Source organism: Haemaphysalis longicornis, unplaced genomic scaffold (assembly GCF_048455015.1).
Source record: "Haemaphysalis longicornis isolate Haplotype H1 unplaced genomic scaffold, Haemaphysalis longicornis Haplotype H1 scaffold_6, whole genome shotgun sequence".
In the NCBI taxonomy this organism is placed as follows: Eukaryota; Metazoa; Arthropoda; class Arachnida; order Ixodida; family Ixodidae; genus Haemaphysalis; species Haemaphysalis longicornis.
This window is the reverse complement of record NW_027526407.1, coordinates 143,093,627-143,112,916: the sequence shown is the minus strand read 5'-3', so window position 1 is coordinate 143,112,916 and position 19,290 is coordinate 143,093,627. Positions and strand designations below refer to the sequence as shown.

Genomic DNA, 19,290 nt, shown 5'->3' with positions numbered 1-19,290 from the left:
CTCGGCCCCCCGCGGAGGTCGTCGCGGCGAGTCACGGGATGCGCAGGTGCGGTCAAATGAAGGTCAAATGCGCTGCGATGGCGAAACCGCTCGATGAGATTACTAAAGCTTCGCTTTAAAAACACACGCAAAACCGCGTAGCATATTTTTGTTATCATCATCGTCTGATAGAAAGACGGACGTAATGGTGCGCCAGTTCTTCATTTTTCTTTTTTTGCACCCGCGTTTGTTTGCGTGTGTGCACGCGCGAAAGGAGAATGAGGGACGCTTTGCCCAGTGCACGGTAGTGTTATCTGTTTATAGCAAACAAATCGCCGCTCACGCAATAACAACTCTAAAGTATAGGGGTGTGCGGATGCTAGACTTCCAACTATCGAATTGAATAACGCGATATTCGATTCATCTTCGACATGGAACAGCGTTGTTCGGAAACTCACGAATAATTTCCCAGTATTTCGAAGTTCACAAACACGAAGGGGTAGCTGTTTCAATGAACTCGGACGCATCAAATTACGCTTTGTTCACAGTGAGAAATGCCCAGTGAAAAACGATTGAACTAATTGGGCTGTATCGCGCTTCGAGCGCGTGCGACCGACCGCCGCAAACATGCACCTACGTTCTCCGCTAGCGGCGGCAGTCTTTCCCGCAATGCACCGGGAATCTGCGGTGAAGGGGCAAGGGGCAATTTGTGGAGCCGTTTTTAATCTCATCCTTGGCATTGGGCCATCTCCCCTCTCCCTCTCTTTTGGCATTCTGATAACGTAGTCGCGCTCACCGAGCTGCCGTGCTCAACACTCGCTAGATAAGAAGGCCTAGTTATATGTTGGAATAGTACCGTAGTCCCTGGTTTTCTGATCAACTGATGCTACGAGTTAACCTTTTTTTTCTTTTTCTTTGTAGGCAGGACATAGGAAATATGGGAAGTCTGTGTAGCCTATCCTTTGTCGACCCCGGGGGGCGCTTTCTTGACGAGAAGGCGTTGACAACGGGGAACTCGAGTGGCTAGTGATGCTGGTTTGTGGGGCCCAAGGGCTAGCGCGCCCCAACTTGGCTTTTAAGGACAGGTCTTAAGTCTTCCCAACTCTTTGTATGGCACTGTATCCGTCATTAGATACTCTTGGCTCCTATGCTGGAAATTCTTGTTTGTGCGGAGGGACGTTCACGGCACAAGCGTTATTCCAGATAAAATTCATGCATTTTTCGTACTGGGAAAGGGATCAGTGAGACATTGCGAAGCAGGCATGATACCACCGGGCCATGCTGTTTGTTTTTTTTAAGAGAAATGTGTTAGTCACAGCTTGCCAAAATGTATACCTGCATTACAGTAATGCCAATACACCTGCCGTTAAGGTCCCCACACGAGATGAAAAATTGCCCCTTTATGAAATATATGATCAATAAAGCTTGAAACAACAGGATAGGCTCTGCATGCTGTATATAGAAAAAATGTTGTATATGGAACACCGGGAAATTCATTGCTTCGCAATAGAACGTAACGCGTACTGAAAAAAACACCGGGAAAGTCATTTATGCCTCTCACTGGAACGCTTTGGGCTTCAAAAGACAACGGACTTTTACAGCAATGCTGTACGCTTCTACACCCCAACAGCTTCATCTCCGTTGACAAAACGTCAAGGTGTGAAGAATACACTTATACACTGTGTGCTTCACACCTCCAGAGGTTTCGCGTTTGTGGAGATGGCCCGGGATTTTTTGAGATTCATTTCATTGGGCCTTTCAATTTTTCTTTGTTATTTTGGTGTTACTTTACTTTTATCTTTTTTATTTTTCTCATTCATATAAACAAAAGTCCAGTTACTGAGACATTGTAAACTTTGGTCATTTTAAAAGGAGCCATGAGGACAAAGTACGTTTTTGTTTGCTAAAAGGGTGCTTTGCGCCAATAACAGTGATTCCAGTTTTATTGCAAGCATCGAGCAAACATTCGAGATATTAAAGAAAACATATTCAGCACCGGCAACTCCCCTAGCCATTTTCCGGCTACTTTTTTATGACGTCATGGAAACTTGTTGGTGCGATTGCAGGCTTGCCTACCGGAACCGCTGCCAAGAAACACGACTGGACGATTGTAGTGGGAGCTCTAGTTCTGCTTAGTTGTACCACTTGAATGCTGGCATGCAGTTAACACATTGATGACCACACTAATGTTGGCCCCTGATATGTCACTCTTGCCCATATCAACTCACTGTAGTGCGAAACTACAAATTTTTTAACATTGCTTGCATTTTTTTCAGGTAAAAAAAAAACGTCTTTGGTGGCTCGAATGGAGCTGTGCGAGATAGGAAAGGCTGCTTCTTTCGGACTGAAAGAATTGTATTTTGTCTTCATGGCCCCGTTAATGAAAAGTGCTCAATGATCGCTTCGATTCGCTACCATTCCAACAAAATCGTTATTCAGTTCGTATTCGCTTTCAAACTAAAAATCATGATTCATCTGCCAACAACAAAAAAAGGCATGGCTCGGCAGGGTTTCAACGGGTGACCTGCAGATCATTTCAGTGAAGCGCCTGCGTCTTGCTTCTAAGCCATTATGTAGTCTATGACGGATTATCGAGGTTGCAGAGGTCGCAGTGTTTCTGGTGCACCCATAGGAAATGCACCTTGATCTGTGGTGGTAGTGGATGCCATCTCCTGGCTTGTTGGCTCACTGTGGGGTTACCTTGCTATACCACCAGCCACGGGCCATTGTTTGGATTCAGGCTGAGAAGAAATGCGTTATTCGCGCTGGCATATAAGAGCATGCTGGTGGTTGAAGCACTTAACTTATGAAGCCGGAGCTGGGTGTGCGCATCAGGCCGAGCTTCAGGTTCGGGAGAAAGAGGGATGGGATGCTCGCGTATTTTTAGAGATTTACCGACCGATCTTGTTTTTTTTTTTCTCTCCGTGGTGCAAAAGTGGTCCCCGTAGAGATGGGCTCCGTTCTTCCAAAAAATCTGCAGAAATTCGAACTGTCGGCGTTATTGGAACAGTGCAAAAAAAGGCGCGAAGGAGACGTATGCAGGACAGAGCGCAGTGTCTTCCACATGCCTTTGTTACGATGTTGTAAGAATGTCTACCAACACGCCCGGTCTTATACCTTAGTGAATCATCTACTTATCCGGAGCATGCTTACTTTTCTTACTGCTTGTCATTTTTTGTGATTTTTTATAGCGAGATTTCGTTATGAACAGCCCCACACTCTGGGTTGTTTTATTGTTTTAACGTTCTTTGCTTTTTTTTGCTCACGATGTACATTACCACTGTTATAGTGATTAAGTGCCTTAACTTTGCCTTTAATGTATTTTTTGTGCAAATGCGAGGCATAGTGTACGGTTGGTCTTTTTTCACTACACACATTTTTACTTGTGTTTTCCATGTTTTCTGGCCTCTTTATTTTTCCTTTCATTTTTTGCAGGCAGTGTATAAGATGCGGATTTTGAATTTCGTTAGCTTATTTTTCTAATTTTTTAAATGTTCTTTGCATTTTGAATTTTTTGAAATTCGATTCGATGAATTGTCGTTTTTGGGACACTGCAGGGCATTACACAGTCCTAGATATGGGGGTACTCAGCAGAGAAAGGCGTGCGTTCGAGTGGCTGTAGAAGAGAGGCAAAATGTTATTGAAGAGCGACCTTTGTATGAAGAAGTGCCATTGCAACCATATTTTGTTGCGGGAAGGGAAGAAAACATGCTTTGCAAAGATGGCAGTATACTGTCACCTATTTCGCTTGGGAGCTTGGGATAAGCATCTGATTGGTCGGCACTGGGGTGCTGCTGCTCTGAAAATCTTGTTGCTGGGCCATCGACTGTGCAGGGCGATTATGCAGTACAGCAATGCAGGTGAGGGAATGAATGTACAAGCGATGTGCAGAAGCTGCTAAAATGAGGCAACTGAGCCAGTGGCGCTGTTCTCCGTGAAGTGCCGATGCCGAGAGGTGGCGATAGTCAGACTCCGCCAGTGCAGCATCCAAGAGCGAGGAAGGAATGGAAAGAAGGAAATGGGATGAGTCGCTCAAACTCTGATTTTGTCGGTGCTTGCTGCAAATGACATCACATCGGGATTTCCAGTATCCGGAGACGCCACATTTCTAAGCTTTCCACTGTACAAAATTTCTTTGCCTGTGTAACAGAATACGGAGGACGAATTACTTGTTCGGAAAAATGTCATCAGAATATTGCCATCCCAGTTTCTCGGGGGCTTAACTTGTACATTTGTTTTTGTCGTAAGCAGGTTTAGGACTGGCAGAAAGCTTGTTTTTCATTAAGCAAAGTATATTTACGGTTTGTTTCAGCCAGGAGGAGGCGACTACTTCCCGTAGTGTCCGTTGCCTGCGTCGTAGCCTTGTTGTGGGGTTGAAACAAAATGTAAACAACTAACCAATCTTGGCGCATCTAAGTAGTCTGCGCAATGTGAGAAAATTCATGCGACATTCCACATTGTGGCGGAGTTGAGGCTAGTGCGACAAAAGGGGCCGGCGTAAGAGACGATGCTTGCCCTGTTGAGAACGCACACAAGTGGGAGGACACTGCGATTGAGCACAATGCCTCAGGAAGCAGTGCAGTGCGCTAACATGTGCGTTTAATTTTAGTCGAGAAAAGAAAAGTGTTATCATTTTAATTCAGTTACGAGAGTGATGTTTGTCAGCACTCTGAAGCTGAGAGTCGCACCGAAAAAGCTTCGCATTTCAACCATCGTGGGCATTAGACAAAGGGGATTTGAACTTCGAACCTTTTGATGGAAAGGGACGTAGCTTTCTTGTAAGGGATTCATTTGCTGTCGTCTGAGTTTTTTTTACCTTGGCTGTTCTGAAAATTTTTCTGTTTAAGGGGGACACTGCTCTTAAGATTTTTTTTAATTTTAAGTAAACTCTGTGAAGGTTCTTCGTCTTGCTGCTTTTTCCCCGCTGATTTCAAATATGCCATTATTTTTTTGAGTAAGCTACCAAGATAATTAAAGATAATTAATTTTTGGAGGAACAATAGACAAAACAGTGTTAGCCATAAAACTGTAATCTCTGTATTTTACAATACTATGAACTCTGGCGAGTGCAATACGAGAATCGGTTTCTTGATGCACCATTTAGAACTAATTTTACAGCTCATTTAATCTTGGTTGCACCAGTGGCAAGGAACCATTTCAAATGCCCATTTCAGACATCAAAGTTTAATGAGCTGTAGAATTAGCTCCAAGCGGTGTATCAAGAAACCGGTTCTCTTATTGCACTCGCCAGAGTTCATAGTATTGTAAAATAGAGAGATTACAGTTTTATAGCTAACACTGTTTTGCCTATTGTTCCTCCAAAAATGATAATTACCCCTAATTATCTTGGTAACTAATTGGCTTACTAAAAAAATAAAGGCACATTTGAAATCAGTGGGAAAAAAGCAACAAGACGGGAAAGTTTCACAGTTTACCCAACAAATAAAGGAAGCTGTTTTAAGAGCAGTGTCCCCTCTTAAATTAGGAATGCATGGCATTGCATGGATGTAAAGTAACACGAAAAATATAAAAATTCGTTATGGTTCATCTTGTCACTAGCCTCATTATTTGCTCATTACCTTGTAGATGTCCCAGAACAAAAAAATTCTGACTTTTCTCAGGTAAGTGTTAGCCACTTGTTTTGTTTTGTGTATCTGCTTCTGCAGGAGTACTACAAGACGGGTGTGATCTACTGCCCCCCCAGCGTCACGGTGCCAGAACTCCGTGAAGCGTGCGACTATCTCCTCATCCCGTTTGACGCACAGACTATCAAGTGCCACAACCTCAGTACGTTCTCCCTCGCATCTCTCGTGGTAAACTTTTGTGTTTCTGCTGCCAGCCGTGGCCCTCTTGACTACCAGTGCCAGGTTTGCGACTAGCTGTGGGAGAGAGCTTGTATTGCAGTGACATTTCCGTGCGGGCGGAGTTGGAGGAGTTGGAATGCCATCTCACTATCTCGCACTAGTATGCGTCAAAGAGGCGAAGTGTTGTGCGACAAAAAATTTTTGCATGCACCAACAAAAAACGCGAGACACTGAACTTTTTGCAAAGTGCGCAGCAGCTCTTTTCGCATTGCACTGGATTCTAGTGTATGTTGTACTTTGAACTGGCTGACAGGCATTTATATTTGTAATGATCAGACGTGTAGCAGCATGAGTGGAAAGTTAACTTCCGTGTTTAATTCTCTCTCTCTCTCTCTCTCTCGTGAAGGGGGCCTTCTTCACGAGCTCTCCAATGAAGGAGCTCGCCTGCAGTTCGAGAAGTTCCTCGAAGAACTCATCGTCTGCCGCATGGTCACGGCCGCTCAGGTCAGCTGCCACATTTCTGTTGGTCTCGTGCTGTTTGAGAGCCAAGCATACCTGGGATTGTAGAATAGTAAGAGAAGCTCAGGAAATTGTAAGAGCCTCTGCCGTGCCAAATCCACTTAGATTGTTGTTTAATGGACACCTGGTCGTGAATTTAGATGGGTTGAAATTTTTTTGCAGCGGTTGGGTGTCTTGGCATCAGGATTTTTTTTTGTTTAACAAGCGACACAGGTCTTGAGGACATTTTGTATTCAGTGTGTTTTACCATCCTGATCTGCAGTTCATTTTTTTTGTTCTGTTATCTACACTTCAAGCTTTGTGATCTGTTATGCCGTGCTTTGAGTTGAGAGATTTTGTGGCCTGGTCACCGAATACAGGTATACGCATTTAAACCCGCTGCAATAATTAATATAACTGATTGTGTAACATGATATATGCATGACAATTATCAGGTGTATAATAATCTGTATATGTATAATACTGCAGGAAATATTATAGCAGTGAAACCGAATGTTAAATTATATGGTGCCACAAAACAAAAAAAATATGAATTTTCCATGGCAGGAACAATTACAAGAGTCTTACGGGTACATCCCAAGATATACCGGGCAATGGTTGACCTTATGGGGGAAAAATTGGTTCTGAGAAAAGAAGGCTAGAAGTTTAGAACCTAGGTCGTAAGAGTCATTTAGAGGATGTTGGGTTATATGGCTTTGTAGTTCGTAAGGATATGGCTGTAATATATTGTAGATGCTTGCTGTGAGATTTGTGAACTTAAGTAAAATTAACACAATTTATTTTTCTGCCAAATGTTTCATCCTCAAGACCATTGTGTCTCCCTGCTTATAGTTGGCAAGCTTCAAGTTAACTTTTGCCCTGATCGTTCAAAGATGTTGGATGTTCACTAGGAAGAAGCATATTTGCTTCGTGCAGTTGACTTGCTTCATGAGAACTGGTAGTCAAGGCTTCAGGAAGTGTTTAAACTTCCGCTATAAACCAGCCCCGTGGTACTACAAATAATTCCGCTAACCCAACTTGACCAAACCTCTTTACTTGACAGAGGGGCGACCGTGAGTGTCACATTGTGGTGCTTCTTGATGACGACACCGTTGACTGGGATGAGGAGTACCCACCGCAGACTGGGGAAGAGCACTCTCAAAGTGAGCATTTTGATTGATTGACTAATTGGCTTATTGATTGATTGACTGTATCGTGCATGTTTTTAGTTTCAACTGGTGTTGTATGATATTGCCTTTAAATGACTTCACCTTGGCAGTAGTGGCATTGTAAGCCTTGACGTTAGTGGTGATAGCTACTCTTGATTACTTGCTACTTGCAGCAGTAGTTAGTTGCACAAGTGTCAGTACAGCTGCTTCATTTAGTGAATGCATTTTGAAACAATTGATTTTGTGCCCGAAGCACCGCTGAATGTCCAAATATCTGATAAACTAGGTTAGTGATGAAGATCTATGGTTACAGAACGACAGCGTTTTTATTATTTATTATTGAAGCGATGATGTAACAGTGCCATGTCCAAGATGACAGAAAAATTGGCAGTTATTGTGTTTCTCTGAAAAAGAGCAGTTTGCGGCAGGAAGAGTGCTCAAGTAGGTGACCCTTAGGTGGAAACTTTGTTGCTATGGTGACATTTTATTTCATTGTACTGAGTTCTGACCCTTTGATTGAGGGCATTGTTTCGTACTGCCAGGTATAAGTTTAGCCAGCCTCTGGTTGCATGCTTTGCGTAGCTGTGCTATGAGCTAAGAATGATTTTTTTATTTTTTGGAGAGGAAAGTTCCTTTGAGGGCACCATCACCGGATCATGTCTGTTCTTTCCCTTTGCAGTCATTCACAGCACAGCCATGTACCGCTTCTTCAAGTACATTGAAAATCGCGACGTGGCCAAACAGGTGCTGAAAGAGCGGGGCCTCAAAAAGATCCGGCTAGGCATCGAAGGTGAGTGTGTGCGCATTGCTTGTTTTGCACATGGCCTCTGTGCACGACTTGGAAATCAGGCACCCTTTGTTTTTAGTATTGAGCAGGCAGTAAATGTAATGCAGTGTTTTTTGTACTACTTATTATTCGGTATTTGAGCACCAGAACTTCGGTGTAGGTTAAGCAGTAGAAGGCGGACTCACTTGGAGATGGAAAATTTATTTTGAATAATATGTTCAAAGTGTACAGGATAATTTTAGGCGCACAGCTGAGGCAAGATACAAGGTTAGTTAGAATGACTGGGCAGTTGAAATTAGGCACATTCAAATGATCAATATTTCGTCAGTTTTTAAGTAGCTGGTAAAAATTGGAAGTTTGAGGTGATGAATGGACTTGAGAAACTCGCGATAGAAGCAGCTGAAATCTTTGGAAGCGGCCTTCGTCCTTTTGCAGGCACAAGCAGCTAATGATAATGATTTGGTGACCTGCAGAAACTTGGAAGCTCACTAAAAGGGTTCAACCTCGGTTGAGGACGACTCAGCAAGCAATGGAACGGAAGGGGATAGGTGTAACATTAAAGGACATGAAGAGAGCGGAGTGGGTCAGGGAACAAAGGCGCGTTAAGGACATAGTATAAATTAAGAAGAAGAAATGGATGTCGGCAGGTCATGTAATGCCAAGGCAAGATAACCATTGGTCATTAAGGGCAACAGAGTGGATCCCTAGAGAGGGCAAATGTTGCAGGGGGTGGCTGAAAGCTTAGATGGGCGAAGGAGGATTGGTCCCAGTTAGCACAGGACCGGGATAAATGGAGATCCATGGGAGAAGCCTTTGCTTTGTAGTGGGCCTAGACAGGCTGATGATGATGAAAATTGCTAGCTAAGCTGTCTCAATTCACCGCCTCAGTCATGTTCACTTCCCCACCCTCTCCTTCCCACAATAGGCTACCCAACGCACAAGGAGAAAGTGAAGCGCCGGCCGGGTGGCCGCGCCGAGGTGATCTACAACTACGTGCAGCGCCCGTTCCTGCGCATGTCCTGGGAGAAGGAGGAGGCCAAGAGCCGCCACGTCGACTTCCAGTGCGTCAAGAGCAAGTCGGTCACCAACCTGGCCGCCGCCACCGAGGGATCGCCGCCCGTCGGCAACCCCGTGGCTCTGCAGCAGGCCGCGCTCGCGTCGGCAGCGGTGGGTGCGGGAGCCGCCGTCGTCGCGGGACCTGTGGTCGTGCACATGCATCCCCAGGAGCTGGGAGCCGTCGGAGGGGCCGATCCGGAGGTGCCCGCTTCCGCCCAACAACCACAGGAGGAAGTGGTCGTCCTGCCCAAGGAGGCCTACCCGACTGTGCAGTTTCCGCCGGATGATTTGGCCTAGTGTGCTGCTGTTTGTTTCGGCGAGAAGCAGCGGCGTCGTTGGACAAAAATCCTGGCGGTTCGCATTTGATTGGAGCACTTACCTGGATGCTTGTTTGTGAGTTTGGGTGGGTGGGGGTGAAATTGAGGGCCTACGTAAACCTGTAGTTTGGTCGTTGGGGGTGTGTGGGGGAAAGCGAACATTTACTCGAGCGGGGGCGTTGGAGGGAGAAATTGCGAACTCTTGGGCATGGACTGTGGCACATTGGCGCTTCCTTGGGGGTTTTTGTGGCTTTGTCTGTGGATGCATTTACAGCACCTTGCAGTGTGACCTGGCGGGGAGAAGAGTGTGTGAAAGAAAAAGTGGCAGAGTGCGTCCGGGGTTGGCAAGTCTGCGGCAGGGGCATTGGAGAAGCTCTACTGGGGGAAATTGGCTTAGACAGATCAGACCTTTTTGTCTGAGAGTTAACAACAAAGAAAGAGGCAGCTTTTAGAGAAGAGTGATGAGGTAGCTTATTAGGCCATCATTTAATGACAAAAACTTGACTGGAAAAGAACAGTTAGCTATACTAGATCTACTTTATTTCTCCACAGCAAAAGTCATAATGTGAATGTAATGAGTTCTATTAGCCGGGTAAAAACACTAATGTGGCATCTGTCTACTTTGAGCTTCCCCTTTCTGGAATGTTGCTGATATCAGCAATGACGTAACTGGACAATAGATTAAGGCCCCTCAAGCAGCTTGAACTTGCTGCGGGCCAACGAAAATTGCTCCGGACCGGCCGTGAGGTTTGGTGGAGTAGAGATCTGACAGTGTCTTTGTCGTGTTTCTTTTTTCTGTGGCTTACAAGGTTTGCTGTTCACTGTTCAGCAATCGCCGTGGCACAAAATTCTAAGCCAAAAATGTGATTCGTGATTCGCGATTCAGGTGTTACAATTCCTGTGGCAGAGTTGGCTCCAAAATTTCTCACTTGACCTCTGGTGACCAGTGTAGAGCTTTGCAGGTTGAAACTGAAAATTTCTTGTGTGAGCAAACTGTCGGACTAGCACACTCGGGCGTGGCAGGGAAATGAACTCAAGGAAGAACTATCCCAAGTTGATCTGTGTTCAACGACAGTCTTCATCAGCACCTGTAAAAGTTGGTGAGATCGCCGGTTTGTCGGAAGAAGCGTCTGAACTCTTCATGGCTGCAAGCTCTTGGCCAGTTGCCAAAAAAAGAAACACCGCCACTGCTTGTCAAATTCTATTACAAGTTGTTGCACAGTTGTCATAACATGTGCCAACGGAATCTGGTGGATGTTTATGCTGTTTTTTTTTTTTTTTACTTGGGAGAGTGAAAGGACGTTACTGGCCTCACTGCCGTCGAGTGCACTTACAACTCGTGTGTTCACATCAATGTGCCTGCGCTTGCGTTTACTTGCTTTGGGTCCTCGACCCGTACGCTTGTGTAGCTCCCAAGGGTATCTTGGCATTAAAGAAAAAAGGGCGGTTGTGCAAGTTTTGGTTTGTGTCCGTCCTAAGTGCGTCGTGTCGCCTGGGCCCACTGTCGTTGGGAAATGGCCTAACGAAAGACGTTACGAGGTGGCTATGTACAAAACAGGTTTCGGTCGTCATGCCAGATGGTGGAAAGTTTTTTTTTGTACCACATTGGGATTACTCTCCTCAGCGCTCTGCTGGCTATTTTATACAAAAGTGTCTGGAGGTAGATCATAGATATATTTAATAACTTGATGAAACCTGTTTTTATATTGCTGTCCGGAGTGCGAGGTGTAATTAACAACTTGCTACAACCTGGTTTTATATTGCTGTCCTGATTACAAGGACACTTTTCAGGCTTCAGTCACACAGCTTGATTATAAGCAGTGGAGCCCGCATTTTATTTCATCTTTGTGTGAGAAACACTTCCTCCCCTTTCTTTTTCATTTTACAATGTCTGCTTCAGTTTCATGTACAGTCTGTTTTTTCCACAATACCTGTTCTTTGGAGCTGTGGAATATCTTTGAAGCATCACAGCGTTCCTTTTATGGGAGATTCTTTTGTCCAGTTTGGGCTGAATGTCACTGGGGATGTTTTGGGGCACAATAAAGCCTTGAACAATTTGTGGTTGTCGTGTGAAACCGTGTTTAATAAGCACTGCACCTAGTCTGGGAAGTATGGATGATTCTTTGAACACGGCACAATTTCTTCAATACCTTGATGTTTGTGCATTCTTACGAAACATTCTTCATCTCTGCATTCTTCTGCAATGTCTGCCATTTGCTGGTTGAAGCAAGTGCACTCGGGTTGGAACGTTGTCTGGATGAGAAGTGAATCCAACATTTAAATTGTGTGCTTGCTACAAGCCAAAGTAAACCATCTTGCCACAAAGATATGTTGCAAAAATGTGTCCTAAAGTTATTACTATCTGGATGAAGTCGTCGGGGATTCTTCAGCACTCAATAATGTTAAAGTCCTACACTGCAAATTGATGTACGCCCTTATGGGTGTTTTTTGCTATCTATAACACCCTTGCAAAAAAACATGAAAGCACCCTTTAAGGGTGTTTTGTTGTTACCGACCTTACACCCCTAGCAAGAACACGAGAATACACCCTTTATGAAGATCATTTTATTGTTAATTACACCATTTCAAAGTTTTTTTTGTGTTTTGATAGTGTGAAAGGGTGTTGGTTATGGCCAAAGAGGGTGCAAATCATTTTGCAGTGTAGAGTGCTTGCTTGGCACTGACTTGAGCTGCCCTACAGGGTATAGTGAAGTAAGGCTTGCATCAGTAAGTGAACTTGCAGATCTTAGGCTGCACAAGACTGCACATATCTGAGTAGTGCGTCTTGCTGTGGTGGCTCTCTAACAAACGTGTCCTGGAAATAAAAGTACCGTGGAAACTTTATTCCCGGCTTGAACTTTGTTATTTCACTTGAGGCCAGATACAAATAACATGGCTGGCTGCTTGCTTGTTGGAACAGTTCTGGTAAACTAAACTGAAGCCTTTTATCCTTTGGCTAGGCCTGTTAAGTGTTAGGCATGAATTGCACAATGTGAGAGCTATTTTTGTGTTGTGGAGGAGGCCAAATTTAGGCTCTTGTGTGGAGCGCTTGGTGCATGTTAAGGATACCGTGGCAGTCTGATGAATTGCGTATCCACTACAAAACACCGCATGACAGATTGAAGCTTTTTCAGCAGCCAGTCTCCGAATGCAATGCAAGAATTTTAAATCTGTCGGCTGCATTTAGGCAAGGATTATATGCAGGTGAACAATGTTAGCATATGCAGGAAAACATTATTGGGTGTTTTATTTGATTGCACGGATATATTTCTATCATGCTGGTTGCCATGCGGGGTCTTGAAAGCAGCAAACGATCTTGCTAGCAGTGTCGCTTAAGGGTAAGAGCTGTAAGTTTAGCAGACCACTTGAATACCTGTATTTTAACAGACCAGCTCCTTGAACAATAAGGTGTGTTGCTGAATGAACAAATTTAGTGGGCTCAAAAAACATTGCTTGCTTTGAGCGTTTCTGCGAGACAGTTTAGTTTCCAGAAAACTGCTCTTTATTTGCTGTGGCACTTGCTGCTGGTAGGGTTGGGAAATGCAACAGTCTGGTAGCTTTGTGTGGATATCATCGCATGCATTAGAGCTGCTTTAAGTTATGTGAGAAGGCTGTTTTAATCTGCCTATTTCCCGCCTCTTGCAAGTTCATGTGGAGTCGAACTGCCATATTTCGCAGTGTGGCTGCATTGTTGCCTATACTTTATTCATATTGACTGATTTTGGAGCAGTCAAAATAACGTTAATTAGCAAAAGAGTTTCATGTTCTGACATGTCGAAATAACTAGCAACATTTCCTGGTAACAAGCAGAGTTAGTTATGTGAAGCATTAAATGTTTTAAATAGCTGATTGAATGGAGTGATGGGTTGCATTGTGTTTTGAAGAAATTACTGAGGCAACTTTGAAATCACTTCCAAAAATGTTCCACGGGCATCGGACCTTATTTGCATACCTTGGCAGCTTTGCGCCTATTTTAATTGTAAAACCTGCCGGGCATCATCAGCGGGGAAGAAGCCTGAGATAAGTTGTACAGTGGGAAACGGGTACCCAAGATCCATGACTTGGTTCTTTATTCTGCCTAGGCCGCATTACCATACCTACCAAAAGCCCTTTTTGATTAGATTTTGTATAACAGCAGTTTTTTTTTTAAAAATGGCGGTACCTAGGCATAGTGCACAATACAGCTCTTATCAGCAGTTGTGAATATAGGTGATTGTTCAAACTGCACCGCTAGGTGGCTTGCCAGTATTCTGAGAAATACGTCGTATTAAAGGGGCAGGTTTGTTTCGTTTGGGTCAGCCGGTGAAAGGACACACACTAGAGGATGAATCTGGTGTTTTAACGTGGTTTTTAACATGCTGTAGCTACACCTCAAATACAGGGCGTGGCGAAGTGGAGGACTGCGGAATAATTTTGACCACCTGCGACCTTTCATAGGCATCGAAGCCTCAGCACACAGTCGTTTTAGTTTCCTGTCTTCGATTAGAAAAACGCCAGCCACTGCCGGGATTGAACCGGAGTCTTTGGGCTCACCTTCACACCACCTTAGCCACTGAGCCACCACAGCAGGCGCAACACCTGTGCAGAACATTCAGTAAAAGTTTCAATGGCGCGGTATTTACCTGTTCAAAAGAAGCATGGAATGAATTCGCTTCACGAAGCACTCTGCCATTTGAGTTCTCTTAGTATGTAACTGGTAATTCACCTATCAGGTGACCTCTTTTGGCCCGAAGTGGGTCACCGTGATGTATCTAAAGCGAACTTAGTGCGTCCTTCCAAATGGTAGTGCAGTATTGAAAACTGGAATCAACCTTTGAGGGCTTGTGAACTGTTCTGTCGTGTTGCAGACCAATGAGCTAGGTAAACTCAAACACCGGTTAGAGACAGGCGTACAGTAAACTCCGATCAACACAAACTTGAAAGGACCCTGAAAATTTGTATGAGAAATTTGTCTGAAGCAGTTGTTTTTGCATTGTGCACGTTACAAGAGAGCAAAAGTGTTGTTAACCATAAAATGCGTCTTAGCCGAGTTCGTCTTAACAAGAATCTACTCTATATAGAATTGTGCTCCAATGACTGTAGACTTGCGTGGCATGCGGCTTGTTGTGGGCACAGTTGCAACAATATGCCTTCAGTGCGTCATCATCACTGAGTGCGATATCAGTTTTCCCAGAGCAGGTTTTCTATTTGGGGTTGCGAAAGCAGGTTTTGTACACCTGTGTGCTTAAGTGATGATGGTTCAAGGAAGGTTGTGTAAAACACTCCAGGAGCATAGTTTCCAAGCAATTAGAAGGTGTCTGCTTTTTAGTCTAACCTTGAGTTTTTGAAAGTGAGCGAAGCAACATGCGAACAGGAGCATGTATCATTTCCTGGCTCAAATGTTTCCCCAACTCTGGTGCCTGGTTGGTGTACATTGCCAAATGAAATCTATGATCTACCTTTAAAAGATTAAAAATTTTTGGATTGGAAGTTAAATCTACAGATTGGCAAAAACTGATTCTGGTTTTGGTACCACATGGCCATCCTGCTGCAACGTTCTTTAAGTTTAAGTTTTGTGGATTTTCTTTTTTTTTGGTACTGGAAAACCCAAAGCAATTAAAGTTTGCATTGTACTTGGTAATATTACAAGAAAAATAATAGGATATACATGGAATGGTGTTTGTTATGTAATGCAAAATGCGATACTTCTTATGTACTGTAAAATGCGATACTTCTTTGGAACCAAATATTTTGTATCAATACTGGTTAATCTCGCTAATTTTGAATGCCCATGGTAGAATGTTGGAGTATGTTCAGCTGAATGTTAGTCAATGTCACGTTAAGGTATAGCCATTTTAACCATTCCCCCGGTATTGGAGACAAAATAAAGATACTTAATCAAATTAGACATTCCCGACAGAAGGCCACGTGATCAAGACGTTATTATAATCCATGCCAAAGTTTCTTCTATCATTGCAAAAGCTTGAGTGTATTCACTAGTAGGGGCAGTGGTATTTATCGATGGTGCAGAGAGACGTATTGTTTTTTGTGAAATAAGGCAGCTTTTTAACAACGCAAACACATTTAAACTGCATTGAGAGTCTGCTTTGAATGCCTTGAAATCGTTAGTACCTTGTGTTCCATATCTGACAGTTGTTGATGGGTTTTTAAACTGTTTTTTTTGGAGGTACTGCTGTGTGTGCAGTATAATAAAGACACAAGAAGAAGAATGTAAATAATAAATGCGTGCACTGCTGTGTGTGGTTTGACTCATATTACTGCATGTGTTGTTAATAAGGGGTTATTAAGAATGCTGTCAAGGTGCATATTTTCATGCGCTGTTGTATTTTATACATTGTTGCTCCTATTGCATCAGAGAAGTTTGTCACGATTGTGATGTGTATGTGAGGTCCTTGCATGCAGGATGCTTCCTTTTTGTACATGAACAAAGGTTTTTAATATAAAGTTGTGTGCACAAATAAAGTCCCCGTTTCTGTGTCAAGTTTGTTCTCATCATGCACTACAGAAAGCAGATTTTGATGCGTTGCTTGGAACTAATTGTACAGCTCATTAAACTTGTGTTTAAAGTGGACGTTCAAAATGGTTCCTTGCCAGTGGTACTACCAAGCTCATTAGCTGTAAAATTACTTCCAAACGATGCACCAGAAAACCGCTTCGTATAGTGCATTCATCGGTGTCCATATTCATCGGTGACTGAGACTTTTGCCTACTGTTCCTCCAAAAATGGCTAATTATATCTAATTGTCTTTGCAACTATTTCACTCAATAAAAATGCTGGCAAATTTGAAATCTTTGAGAAAAGCAGCAAGACTGACAAGTTTCGCAGAGTTTACTAATGTGTCGTAAGATCCATGCCCCCCTTATGGTCCACGAAGTTGACGATAAGGCTTTCTCGTATGATGCGTAAGATGCCGGAATAAATATAACACTGACTATTCTTGTGTTATTGAGGGGCGCGGCATCCTTCGTTTAAAGGACTACCGAAACGAAATTTCAAAGCTCAAATAACTATGTTAAAAAGCTTCCTTTGTATATGGAGATACCCCCTCGGAAGCCTAAACCGTAACCGTTCAGTAGAACATCCCAAAGAATGGAAAGAGACAATAATCACACCCATACCAAAACCGGGGAAACCACCCAATCGCCTTGAGCACCTCCGCCCAATATCACTAACGTCATGCTGTGGCAAACTCGCGGAGATTATGATTCTAGAGCGCCTTACGTGGGTGATAAACATCAAGGCAGTGCTGCACCAAGACATGACAGGATTTAGGCGGCACGTGTCGACTCAAGACTGCATGCTCCGCCTCAAGCACGATATTTACGACTCCCCCAGCAGCGCACAACTAAGGACAATTGTAGCGCTCGATATCTACAAGGCATTCGACAACGCAAGTCATAAAGCCATCTTAGAAAAGCTCCAAAGCACCCAATGCGGTGAGCGATTATATAATTACTTACGGAACTTTTTAAGCGACCGAACAACGGAGGTCCTTGTAGACGGCCGCTTGGTAGGCCCTTTCAAACCAAGTAAAGGAGTGCCACAAGGCTCTATTCTTTCCCCAACTCTTTTTAACATAGTTCTCAAAGACCTGCCCGCCAAACTAGACCCCATCACCGACGTTCACTTCAACATATATGCTGATGATCTGACTTTGTGGTGCTGTCAGGGTTCCCCTGGGCACCAGGAGCACCAACTACAGGAAGCGATTGATGTCGTCACCGCATACATGAAATACGTTGGTCTCAGCTGCTCCCCCTCTAAGACCGAATACATCGTCGTGGAGGATGGCCCAGCCGGCCGCTCTGACCATAGCCGCAATTTAATCAAATTAACACTAGACGGCGCAACCATAGCAAGGAAAGAAGAAATTCGAGTGCTCGGCTTCTGGCTTCACCAACAAGGCAAAGCGGACACTTGGGTTAAAAAATCACGACACAGATCAATCAGATCACGCACATGATGAAACGGATTTAAAGGAAGCGACATGGGGTAAAAGAGCATGAACTACGAATTTTCGAGGCGTTCATCATTCCCCGCATCATGTACGCAGCCCCTTACATGCGGCTGACACGCACTCAGATGGACAAATTAGAAACGCAACTGCGCAAACCTATTCGTGTTGCCTTGGGACTCCCAAATTACACCCCACTCCATGAGATTCGACGAATGGGAGTTCACACTCCAATATCACTCCGCATAGACATCCACAAAGAAGCGCAAGAGTCTCGGCTGCGCGCCTCTAGACAGGGACGAGCTATACTCCGTTCCCTAGGGGCACAAATTAGGAACCAGAAGGCTACATTACAGAACGCCCTCCTTGGGAACACCTACCGAGGCTTACTGTACATCCTATTCCCCGCCACATGAGTGTGGAAAACGACCACGAGCGCAGAGCCCACAGAGCGCGTGCCACCCGCCATTTAGTGGCGCAGACCAGGGTTACACTCCGGTCTACACCGACGCCGCCGTATCAGACAACGGTATAGTTGCTACCGCCGCGTACTACGGGAACGGACAAAGTACTCGTCGCTTCCTAGGAATTAGTGATCCCGGTCATGCCGAAGCGTTAGCCATAGCAGATGCCATCACGAACTTCACCGGCCGACAGAAACTGCTTATACTGACTGACAGCCAGGATGCGATCCGCCTCATCTGCCGCAACAAAATAGCCAGGCACATTCGCAACATTCTCGAATTGCATCTAACCTCCCATCCAGAGCTTTCGGTTGAACTCCGCTGGATCCCAGGTCATCAAGGGATACCAGGAAATGTGGTGGCTCACCAACTCGCGCGCGAAACTCTCTTCCGCGAGTCTGAACCTCCAATAGACCCTATGCAAAATGCGCCCCGCCATCTCACGTCGACTCCGGTAACTAGGTCCGCCATTTTGGTACGGTCGTTTGAAACCGAAACCAATTAGCAAAACATAGAAGGCGGGCATTGACCGCTCTTGGTGATGGACTACAATGCCGGAGCATTGCTTCGTGCCGCAGAGCACGCAATGCGGAAATACCGGTTCAAATGGAGAAAAGGTACGTGAAGTTCCACGCTTTTGAACGAACTTTGTGACACGAACTGTGCCGGCGCGAGCAACCTTTTTGACACGCTGAGCGCGGTGCGCTTGGAGCGAATATTTGTCGTTGGTTCGCTAAGCGCGGGGTTCCGTAGTCGCTGTCCGTATGAAAAATACAGCTGTGTTGGAGTTCTGTTGTCCAGCCTTTGTATTCTAAATGAAGCCTGAGCGTGCGCCGCCTATTCACGCGACTGACAGCGGCGCTCGACTGGGAAAACAGTACCACACGTTGCCAAAATTAGGCTGTTTCTTTACTCGTCCCTGTGGCTCTGCGCCCGCTTCATTTCATTGTTAAATGGTACCGCTTAGCCCCTACACGAGCTTTTATCTTACCTAGGGCTGTAAACAAACTTTTCTTGCCGCACTACGCCGTCACGGCGCGGTTGAAAATTTCCTCTGTGGCGGGCGCGCACGGTATGGGAATGTGTTGTTGGTTTCTTTACGTTGCATTTAGCCGCGTGTCGTTGCTGAAGTGGCGAACTCTGTTTTACGATGATCTAACGGTGGAAAATTCGAGCTTTTGCACTTGGTTCCCGATTTGCCGGGCTGAAAGGTTTGTTGTTACGTCAAGTTAACTTGGTGCCCATTGTCATTCCAGCAACG

At 44.6% G+C, this 19,290-nt stretch overlaps 1 protein-coding gene across 2 annotated transcripts in view; it reads left to right on the top strand.

Annotated features, from left to right (window-relative positions):
• The window catches only part of LOC144141162 (BTB/POZ domain-containing protein KCTD20-like), a 129,566-nt gene extending 115,812 nt beyond the window's left edge, over positions 1–13,754 (top strand). For both annotated transcript variants that reach the window (XM_077672708.1, XM_077672707.1), the window contains exons 6-10: positions 5,646–5,766; positions 6,190–6,287; positions 7,345–7,444; positions 8,130–8,240; positions 9,163–13,754. In XM_077672708.1, coding sequence (XP_077528834.1) covers positions 5,646–5,766; positions 6,190–6,287; positions 7,345–7,444; positions 8,130–8,240; positions 9,163–9,590 — 858 coding nt within the window. In that variant the 3' untranslated portion in view covers positions 9,591–13,754. The remainder of the gene's footprint in view (positions 1–5,645; positions 5,767–6,189; positions 6,288–7,344; positions 7,445–8,129; positions 8,241–9,162) is intronic.
• Positions 13,755–19,290: the final 5,536 nt, after the last annotated feature.